This window comes from Falco rusticolus, chromosome 19, assembly GCF_015220075.1.
Source record: "Falco rusticolus isolate bFalRus1 chromosome 19, bFalRus1.pri, whole genome shotgun sequence".
NCBI classification, from domain to species: Eukaryota; Metazoa; Chordata; class Aves; order Falconiformes; family Falconidae; genus Falco; species Falco rusticolus.
The window spans coordinates 3181020-3192352 of NC_051205.1; the positions used below are offsets into that span (position 1 = coordinate 3181020).

The 11333-nt window shown below is 44.3% G+C and overlaps 1 protein-coding gene across 7 annotated transcripts in view; it reads right to left on the bottom strand.

The window, feature by feature from the left end:
• The window catches only part of ASH1L (ASH1 like histone lysine methyltransferase), a 64467-nt gene extending 53154 nt beyond the window's left edge, over positions 1 to 11313 (bottom strand). For 2 of the 7 annotated variants that reach the window (XM_037370842.1, XM_037370841.1), the window contains exons 1-2: positions 11143 to 11312; positions 2856 to 3378 (exon numbers count right to left, since the gene is read on the bottom strand). In XM_037370842.1, coding sequence (XP_037226739.1) covers positions 2856 to 3278 — 423 coding nt within the window. In that variant the 5' untranslated portion in view covers positions 3279 to 3378; positions 11143 to 11312. Of the gene's footprint in view, positions 1 to 2855; positions 3379 to 11142 lie in introns of those variants that run through there. The other 5 variants (XM_037370838.1, XM_037370843.1, XM_037370846.1 and 2 more) reach the window with 5 other exon arrangements.
• Between the last annotated feature and the right edge of the window lie 20 nt (positions 11314 to 11333).

The following is an 11333-nucleotide window of genomic DNA, read 5'->3' on the forward strand; positions in this document are numbered from 1 at the left end:
ATACAAGTTACCCACCTCACCTACTCACTCACCTCTCAGAATTAAGGTAAACCCTCTATTAACACAACTGAAGACATTCCCCAAGTTTTAAAGCGTCCTTTTGAGCACTAAGCTTGAGAAAGAGGCATAACTGCCACAGATGGGAGTGCGAAGTATCTCCCTACTATTTTAACTTTTACACTGATATTCCCAGGTGAAGATTTCCACTACTTCCCTTTATATCTTGGTGGTTAACTGCATATACTGCAAATACTAAATTTTTGTTCAAATTCTTTATTCCTCCTTTAAAGGTACAGAGAGCTGAGGTGCACAGCTCAAAGTATTGCCACACCTTATTCCGAATTGGTCATATGTTTGTTTTTCCCCCCCTCTTCTCCACCAAAAGGAAAGATTAAGTGATCACTTTTATTTTCTGAAGCGTAATTTGCAGCGCTAAAACCTGCTTTATTTCATTGCAGTATGAAAAAAAAAAAAAAGTCCTTCAGGTATTATATTCAAAGCATGCAATAGTTTTAAACCATGTTTATAATTTCTTTCTACAAAGACACTTCTAAATCACACTTGCTCACTATCAGTAGGATGCTGCAAAGCATCATTTCCAACAACCCAAAGTGCCGGAATGGCAGGGAACATACAGAGTTAAACAACTTGAAAACCATTTCAGTACAATTCGAGTGAGAGAGCGGAGTATCTGAAGTGCATTACCATTAGTCAGGGATTTGAAACTATTTTAAGTAATGCAAATCTAATGCAACAGATCTGCGCTTCTCTACACTAAACATTTAGGTTGTTCACCAGACAAGGAGCAGGAGTAACTCCACTTAAAATAGCTGGAATTAAAAAGTTATATGGTACCACATACAATATCAATATTATTTAATAATATCAGTCCTATTTGTTTCCCAACTTTGAATACCATTTGAAACATGATGGACTTCTTGAAGAAAAACTTAGTATGTAAACAAAGATATCAAGAATGAAGAATCCATGCTATCACCATCTGAGTTTAAATACAAATTATTCTCCCTGGTAAAAATTCCCAGAGCACGATCTCTTGATGCAATGGGAAAGTTTCCATCACTCAATGGCTCTTTGATAGTAAAAGATTTTCAGTTGCAACTACCACCTCAATTCAGACATCAAGAGAGATCAATGACTGGATATTCCAGATTGGCCCAATACTCAACTCATTGCAATATATATACATATAAAAAAAAGGGCTTAAAAAAGAAACCACCACCAAAAAAAACCCAAGCCACAAACCAAAACAAAACCAGAAAGTCATCAGTATAATCTGGACAAATTGTGATCTACTCTTCCAGTGTTTTTCAAGATGAAGTTAGAGAATAATTAGAAATAATAAGCTTGTTCTAAAATGGAATAATGTCAAATAAAGGCCATTGCCAAAGTTTTAAATTATATAAGGCATCACTTGAGAGTTTCTTGTTTGATAGGCTGACTAAAAACACCTTTCTGTTTATAATGGAGAAAAAAACCCAAAGCAGTTGCATGCTAGAGTCTGGGAAAAGTAATTTTAGTCATTACACGTAACATACAGAACACTTGTTCTTTCAGAGCATGAGTTATCATTTCTTTGAAGATCCTCTTCCTCAAGGAAAATTTAAGTTTGGGTGTGCTGGGGGAAAGAAAAAGGTTTGGGTATGTCAGACACCATCTCTGTACAAGATAAAGGAATCTTCCTTTCCTTTGGGTAGGCTCTACCTTATGAGATAGGCCAGGACAGATTTATGGACAGACAGAACAGGACACAGGCTAGAGGAATGACAAGCCTTTGGCCTTGGGAACCTTTGAAACAGGAGCCCCATGAACAGACAACCCATGCGAAGGAAGGACTTTTAACTTCCAGGGACTCGTATTCCCTTGCTGAACCGCCTGGTATTGCAAAGTTGAACAAGGCTACATAAGGAACATGCAAGGAAACGGGGTGAATAAATATGTGCTCACAAGGAAACACAGATAGCTGCAAGCAAAACGGGAGTGTAGGGAAAACCTCTGGCTTTAGATCAGCAGGCATGGACTAAAAGTGGACAGAGTATGGAGGGTATATTCTAACAGTTTACTAGTTAGCAAAACTTTTATGCGTATTGGAAAAAAAAGCATGCTGTAACAAAACACTTAAAAAATGTACCATCTATGCAACTACATTTATAATTCTTGCCATTTATCCTATTTTCCCTATCTGTTACTGCTGCTCTTACTTGTTACATCATGCAGATCATAAAAACAAGACATCCTCAAGGCAGGGCTATCTCCTTACATTTGGAAAATACCTGGCACATCTCTCAAGCCACTGCATTTATATGCAGTTTATCACTGGGCTGTTCTCTCACATACCTGGAAAAGTATTTTTTACTTTTCAGACACTGCTTGATACATTCATCGCAGAGTTATCAGTTAAGACACACAGTGAAAACAAGGGTTCTAACAGGTAAGGGAAAAAAAAAAAAGTAAAGCCAAATACTAGAGATAAGCACAGCAAATACACAGCCCCATTTAAATAGAGACAAGACACCCCCACTTTCTTCTATGCAGGAGACTAAAAATAAAGGTGCCATTTTTCAGAAATTTACCTATGATGTTCACTTCAAGTTAACATGGGAATTATCTTTCATTACTGTTAAAAACCCCAACGTTGGCAAGCTGTGAAAGAGCAAAAGCATTTTTTCCTATCGATGGAAACTAAATCAAACCATTTCTAACTTCAGCATCTACAGTATCAGAGGTTACATGGAAAAACAGTTAGTAGAACAGGATCGTGCAGAGATGCCGGAAACTTTTAGAAACAGTTTAAATTTACTATGACTTGCAAAACACTACAGAACCACACTACTCACCTGTTTTGAAGGACAGTGCTCACCCTTCTCATCTGTCATCTTCCCACTCTTCGGTGCCCTTCTTGGTTGCTTGATGCTGGTTTTTATAGCAGGCCGGCACACATAATTCTCAAGGTTCTTGGGAGGCTTTTTCGTTCGCTTTGCTTGAAGACCAATCTTCAGTTTCAAGTTTCCCTCTGAAAAGTTTGTTTCTTTCACTGAAAACTGTTGCTGTGCATCAGTCAGAGCCTCATTCTTCCCATTCTCGGTACTGTTCCCCTCCCGATTCTTCTTCTTACTGTCGTCTTCTTCCTTGGTGCAACTTTCTAGCTCTACTTCTCCTTTACCCACCAACGTGCCAATGTTTACTACAGAGGGGCTTTTCCCAGAAAACCCTTCAGAATCAGAACCCAAGCCTAACATAGCAGTATTCCGAGGGTCCATCACAGGCGGAATATATGCCTTCAGGTAATTTTAGGGAAGATTTAGAGAGATATGTTCCACAGAAGATCTGTTCTACTATTGGCAGCCAGCATCTTTTACTCTGTAGAAGGAAAAGAAAGACAGAAGTAAACTTCAATTTTTCTAGCAGAAATGAAATAAATATTAAGAACCGTCAGAAAGCAGACAATCCTATTTCAGACAACCATAATTATGCACCAGCCCTTCCTGTAGCCTACTACAAAAATACAATTTATCTGTAAAACCACTTTTAAATGATAGGTGAAAAATCAAAAGTATGTGAATATTTTCATTTCCAATTCATCCACAGGACACTTCAAATGATGGTTAAGGCTTTTAATATTGATCACCTGAATGTTTTTATTTAAAAGCAGGGCCCAACTACTCCTAGTACCGCCATTCTTAGTCCAGACCCGGTGAAACAGTCGCATCTAAGGAATGATGCAGCTAACGAAACCTACGATAAAGCATCCAAAACACAGAGACAATCTGATTTTAATCATCTGGGCCACTAGGAAAGTTGAGCTTAACCCAAGTATGCATTGGTTTACAAACACGCCACAAAATCTGCTTATTAGTTATGGACTTTCCAAAATTCAGGAAGAATGATGGGAGAAGAGAAAAAACCCCACCAAACAGCCCCACCAAACACATTCACACACTAATTTGTAATTCCTGGAGCATGGGAACAGAAGAGTCCACACATCTACCAGCAGAGACACTGTTATGTATGCATAATTAACCTATTTATCATAAGAAATCAGAGGGAACTTTTTAATCTTAACTACAGGGAAAGTTGATTGGGATCAACTCGCTAATGCAAGGGTTTCCAGTCCCTGGCTGGCAGGCTCCTTGCGCAGCGTGCCAGCACTGCCTCCCGGGCTCGCACACAGACCACCACTGAGCCCTACACTGCCCTTTCCCCCACGGCCAAAGGACAAACCTGTGTACCCCATGACATTTTTATCCATGCAAACAAAAATCATCACAGGAAGAACCTGCAGAAGACACAAACAGGGTCTATTGACACCTACCAAAGAGGGCAAAGGAGAAGTTACACATATACATTTCCATAGGGTCAGATATTGAGAGTATGATGTAGGCGAAGGGACACGAGCAACTTTTACAGAGCTGGGGACCTGAAAATCAGCAACCCTCAAAAGAAGCCTGTGTGTAGGATGAATGGGGACTCCTGGTGAAAAGTGACAGCCGCAAGGACACGCACAAGCCTTGTGGTGGACTGAAAAAGTATCAGGTGCTTTTGACACTGCTATGGCAACCCACTGCCCATATGCCCATCCACCCCCTGGACAGAGCACACCAAACTGCTCCACATCAGACCCTGCTCAGCCTCCACAGCAGCTCAGGAGAGAAGTTCTCCCTTCTCACATTCCAGGAGCCAAACCAGAACAATCCAGGTGGACCTAATTGTTGTAGGGGCATTCTAAGCAAAAAACGTTGAAGTATCTTCAACATTTAAATATATTAACCATTTTGAAAATTAAATGTGTCAGAAAAAAATATCAACGCACTGAAAAGAGCATCACGGGAACTAAACCAGCATCATTTTCTGTTCTTATCTTCCGTACAGTCATTAAGGCTGAATTGTAAGGAATGCCATGAGAAGATTTCAACAGTTTCAATGAACTTCAGAATAAGTTTCAATGGTTTCAAAAAGGTTTCAATGAGCTCAGCAATTATCTATGACATTTGGCCTCCTGGCAGGTCAGCACATGCATAATCGAGCCCATCAGCACATGGCAGATCCCAAAGCCATATGCCTCTTGTCCAGACAATAATTAGAAAAACAGCAGTGGGGAGGTGGTATTTTGAGGTGGCTCAGTAAACACAAGCACTGCATAAAAAGGAGGAAGAATAAGGAATGTGAAAGGCGATACTGAAAGAGGACTAAGGCAACTGCAGTTGACACAGGTTGGAAGGCAGATGCCAGGATTAGTGGGGACAGAAGAAATGCTGCTGAGAACATGAAACGCCAGTCGTTAGAAAGCTAGGCTTCCCTGGCTACATTCTCAGAGAAACCAAACTTTATTTTCACGAGTTCTGTGCACATTATTAAAAGGGATCTGTAGCTGCAGCTATGCCTTTTCAACTGAGAACATCCTGAAAAATCAAAAAAGCTATTACTACTCGTAAGACCAGAGGTAATTAGATAAAATCTCCATTTTAAAGCTAGAAAAAGTAGGTAGAGCAGTGTGATGCAGAGGGCTAGAAAGCAACTCAGACAGTTCCTAGTGCAAGGCCCAATGTCCATTAGGCTACACCATGTCACTGAAAAGGGGTTTTTTCGTACATGCCAATGCACGAAGGAGAACTGACCAGCAGTAAAATAATGGAAAAAAAATATTATTCAAGAAAAAGAGAGAATCCTACAGGCCATCATGCAACTCTCAAATTCTAGGTTCACACAAATGTTTCCTTCTCTAGTGACTACAGTCCAGAAGAGCTACAACACTTCAGTCATCTTCTTACAAATAAAATTAAGAAGTTTAAATCTGAAGCAAAGTTAAACTGGAACAGCATCTATACTGCTGTATTTGGCTCCGCATTTAGCTCATAGCAGGACCTGAAGTAACTAATTACACTCATACACTGACCTTAGAAACCACAAGACAAAGTGCACATTGAGAATTAAAGGAGAACAACTGTGTTAAAATCTTACTCTGTGGTAACACAGAACCCGTAACTGTCCTAGAAACAAAGTCACAAAATTGGTAGCTCTCAAACACATCACAGGTCATTTTATTTATCCATTAATTCCTCTCTACACAGACAACAAAAATGCTAATCCTGGACCTAATCATCATTTTGCTTCGATCACTGTAATCTTCTCCTCCCTGACTCTCCAATTACCCCACTCTAATTCACAGAAAATGCGTCTGCCAATTTGATCATTTTCATAACCATGAACTGATTAGACTTCATCTCTTTGAATTCCAAGGATGCTGCTTCTCCCCTACCTCATCAAGTTCAAGCCCCCTGTCGCTGTCTTCAAGGTGTGCCTAACTGTGCCTTGGTCCTTCACCTGTTCCTGTTCCTTAGCGCCTGCTGTTTCACCAGTGACAACCATTACGTGTGCTCTTTTATTTTCTTTTTGTTTTCCTTTTATTTAAGTAACACCCCTGCTTTCTCTGAGCTACGCTTCACACTCCGTATGCCCCTCCTGCACCAGTCTACAGGATCTTTACCATTCTTCTTGCAGGTCGTGCCTTCAAATCTCCTTCTGGATGTCAATGTAAATGAGCAGCCAAGAGGCAGCTATAAAAGCTTGCATGAATTTAACCCTCAAAACTTCAACAATTTGGTACTTTCAAGACCTCAAACTATCATATTTGCCTGTCTGATACAAGGTTCTTATCTGTGTCTTTGCTTTCCGCATCTGTTCCGTTAATTTGCAAGTCTTGTTTTTAATTATACCATAGGCTTCTTCAGATCAGAAAAATGGGACTATGGACTTGCAAAGTACCTGTTTCAATGATACTGATCCCTGAAAGAGATTTTTGCGCGTTTTCATTACGAAGACCTTCACAAGAAAAGCACTCTCCATCTGGTGCACCCTGTCAGATTCATATGAAATTAAAGCAGTGGGGTCCGACTGTCCATGCCTACAATTAGGTATTTTCCAAGCTCGCACAGTCATTTAACCAAACTGCTTCATAACTTCTAAGACAAGGTACCGCTGTAATCAAGCAGCATGGCATCCTCCATCAGGCCAAGAACTCTGCTCAGCAATTCCTATCCCACTGCTCACATTTTGCAGACCCACTGCAGGTCTTTCCAAAGCAACATCAACATTTTTTATTTAAAGACTTTTATGATCCTAACCATCTCCCTAAGAAGCAAAACACATCAAACTTCCAGTCTCTCATCCAGTACATTCTGTAGATCTCAAATCCCTCCTGTAATCGTTCTTCCCAAAAAAGATTAACTAGGAAGCATTTTAACATCCGTTTTGACACGTGCTACCTAGAAGTAAATGGTGTTCACTAATGATTTTTCTAATGCCATCTACAGTTTTAATTCCTATTATTCATTCTTATTCCCCTGTTGACACATCCAAAGCCTTTTTTGCCCATCATCTTCTAAGATGTCTGTTCTGATCACCTGCTTTTCCAGAAAAAAAACACAGCTAAAGGTTGACTTCTACTACCAGCTCCTAGATACGCTTTCCCCTCTGCCCCCTTAGCAGTATTAAATGAGATTTCCCCCCTCCCCCTCTGTCCAATTTACTACGTAACTGTAATTTCTGCTACTGCTTTTGTTGACGAGAACATATTTGGATTTTAGATTTGGAAGGTGGAAGTATTTTTCTTCTGGTTCTTTCCATTGCTTCAGCTCCAAGGGACCTTTAAAAAATTCAGGTTAGTGTCTGAAATCCCAAAATATTAGCAGCCACTCTATGGCCTCCCACAATCCCTTCTAATATTCCTTGTCTTCATTCCTCTGCTACAGAAGACATCTACCACACTCAGAAGTTCTTTCTTAAGAATAAAATGTGTCATAAAACCTCAACTATATTTCTCCACATCACATACTCTAAACAGCATCACAGACCACTGGAGGTCACTGAAATAAGATGTTCAAGGCCCTTAGACTACCTTGGGAGTATTTTTTAAATGTTTTGAGATGGAGACACTTATCAGAAATAAAGTTGCTGTTTGTATTATGAGGTGACAAATATTTTACAAATAGACTCTCTTAGATGTGTTTTTGACAGCCATAAACCAACAAAAGTACCTGTCTCGTCAGGAAGAAGACCCTACAGAAGTGTTCATAGCAAAGCTAGCACAGGCCAAGTGCTGGGAAAGCAAACTGTAGCAGGACACTGATTTTGCAGGAAGAAATGCAGAGGGCAGACATGATGACACTTTGCAAGTATGCTCCAGTGGGAGCAAAACTTTGCAAGCAGCTAAAACATCTCCTCTGGTTTCTTAACTTTACTTCTCCTGATAATTGCACCTTAACTGAAAAGTCTGGAAACAAAACATGGAATTTTGACTTGCCTGATAATTTCATTGTTTCACTATTCATATGCAAATTAATATGAAATTGCTAAACACTGCGTAACAAAACCTGTATTTGATCAGACCAAAGATTCCTTTAGCCTTAGGCTGTTAGTCCCAACATTAGCCAATACTGATTGCCTAGGGAAAAGCATAAAAACCTCAATGTATACTGTGGTAATTCTGCTAAAACATTCTCCTGGCCTCTGAATTTGTGATTCAGGAACTTCCTAAGAGGTATGTCTCTATGTCTAACGCCTTTCAATGGATTTTTCGGGGGGGGTGGGGGGTGGGGGGTGGGGTTGGGGAAAAAAGCCCCAACCAAACCCCCAAAGCTCTGTTATTTAGACCCACCTAGTAAAAGACAACGTAAGGGACATAGTAAACCACTATTTCACCTTTTAATTCCTGACATAATGTGCAGACAATGCCTTTGGTTATGCCAAAAACACCCCAGTGCTAGGATGGGCATACACACCATGTGAGCCATGCCGCACAACAGGTAATGCTGTGACAGAGAAAATTAGGAACAAATACAGATTTTGCTTTCACAGAATAATCACGTTAGGTCTGTTTATCAGATATTTTTTTTTATCCTTTTTGAAAGCTGCGAGATTGAAACACATGACCTCGCTGGAGTGGAAGAAATGTGTCCACAATGGCAAAAGTTGACCTCTTGCCAATGGCAGCACAAATTAAATTTGTTTTAAAAAAAAGTCAACAATCCATTTGACAACAATACCTATTTTAAAATAACTGTAATTCAGTAACTACACGTGCTATTTCCATTTTTCTCTTGTGACAACAGTGTTATAATTTACATCAATAAGCCCGTCTATTGCACCAAGTGTTTAAACTGCTTTTTGCATCCTCAAGGACAGCTTAAACTTCTGAAAACAACTGAAAGCAAGCTGCTTCGTTTTGTAAATTATGACTCAAATTATTTTATTGTTTACTATCACTCCAACATTTTAAGTGCTTTTTAGATGACTGTTGACTGCCTGTAGCAATCAAATGTAACTGATGTCCAAAAGAAGTTGCGATCATTTTGTCTTTTAAACCAGATGTACTTAGACCCCCTTAAAATAAAGTCTGTCTTGTACTCTTATACAGTTTAGAAAAGCTAATGATTCTTTAATTTTCGAGTAAGAATGCTTCTTAAGAACTCAAGTAGGCAGACAGATGATGATTTTAGAGCCCATCTCCACCCATATGTTCAGCCAGCTGCTAGAACTTCCCCATTCATGCAGAGGCAGAAGCACCGGGGATGGTCTCAGGGTCCTCAAGGGTGACCACGTGAAGCACAAGCCTTCCAGGTTACACCCAAACCCCCTCACATTCTGGGAACACGCTGCTTTTGCAGGTGCAATCTGCAGAAACGCCAGGAAGGTAATCAAAACAAACAACAAAAGATGCAAAAAGGGTACGCTGCTCCTGAAAAAGAAAACTAAGAATATTTAAACGTGTGAACGTAAAGTCACAGATTTTTTTTACCACGCATCTGTCCCGCAGTCCCGGCTCCCCAAATCTCCCCTACCAAGACTGGAAAGCCAGCGTAAGAATCCAGTATCTCCCGTCTCCCTAGCTCCTGACAACAGCTCCTGGGAGAGCGAATGTGTGTCCCGCAGCCATCGGATGGAAACCCACACGCCAAGTAGTTTCTAGTTCCCTGCGAGGTAATTAACAGGGTGCAGGAACCACAAACCAAGGGTAAAAAGAGAAGTTAGAAAGTCAGGAGACTGTCTAACAGAAAGAAAAGGACAGCACCACATTCTGCCTTCTGACCTGAGAGACGGGTGAGGCAAAGGCACGTTAGGCTTGGCCACCTACACCCAAATTACCTGGTAATAAAAGTGAAACAGGATTGAAAAGTTAATTTTCAGAATTGGGGGTGGGGGGGGTGCAAGCAGGAAAGTCTACAAGCCACTGACCTAGAAAACTAGCCAACATCCCGACAAGCAACAATAATAAAAAACCACTGTGTGCCGGCGGAGCCCGGCGGCCCCGCGCTGCCCACCGCCGCCCGGCAGAAAAATTAAAAGTTCCGGGGCCGCGGGGACCCGCGGACGGACCCGACCACCGGGAAACTTCCCGCAAGCGGCCGTGCCCGGCCCGCGCCCCCGGGCGGCGGGGGAGCCCCGGGAGGGCTGCCCGGAGCCCCGGCCCCTGCCCCGGCCCCTGCGGCGCGGCCCCGGGCCGGCTGTCAGGTGACATCCCGCCCCCCTCCCGCGGGGCCCGGCACAACGCATGAGCGCGGCTGTCAGGCTCCCGCCGCCCCCGCAGGGCCCGCGCCCGGCCCGGAGCGCCCCGCCGGTCACGGCCCCCCCCGCGCCCGCCCCGGGACCCCCCGCGCCGCCCCGCACCCCGCCGGCGGGGATACCCCGCCTCCCTCCCGGCGCGGGCCCGGCTGTCAGGGATCCCCCGCCCCCTCCCGGCGCGGGCCCGGCTGTCAGGGATCCCCCGCCCCGCCTCGCGCAAGAGCCCTGCCGGGGTCCCCCCCGCTCCGCTCCGGGCTCCGCTCCGGGCTCCGCTTCGGGCGCCGCCGCGCCCCGCCCCACCCCCCCCCGCCGGGGATCCCCCCCGCCGCCGCCGCCCCGGCAGAGCCCCACCACCGGGAATACCCCGCGCCCGCCAAACGGGGCCCGGTGCGGGCGCGGCGGCCGGCGGCGCGGCGGGGATGCGGGGCAGCGCGCGCGGCTCGGCGCCGGTGCGGGGCGGGGCGGCCCCCGCGGCGGCTCCCCGGCCAGGCTCCCCTCCCCCCGGGCTCCGGGCCTGAGGCGGTCCCAGTCCCCGCCCGCCGCCCCGCTCGCTCGCCCGCTCCTCACCGTGTCAGCGACAACACGGCCGGGGCCGAGGGCGGGCTCCTCCGCGCCGCATCTTCCCGGCCGCCCGCGCGGACGGGGCCAGGGCGGGACCCGGACCGACCGGCCGCCGCTTCGGCCCTGCTCCGAGCCGAGGCAGCGAAACCAAAATGGCGGCGGCTCCTGCTCCACCGCGAGCAAGCGCCCGGCGCCCC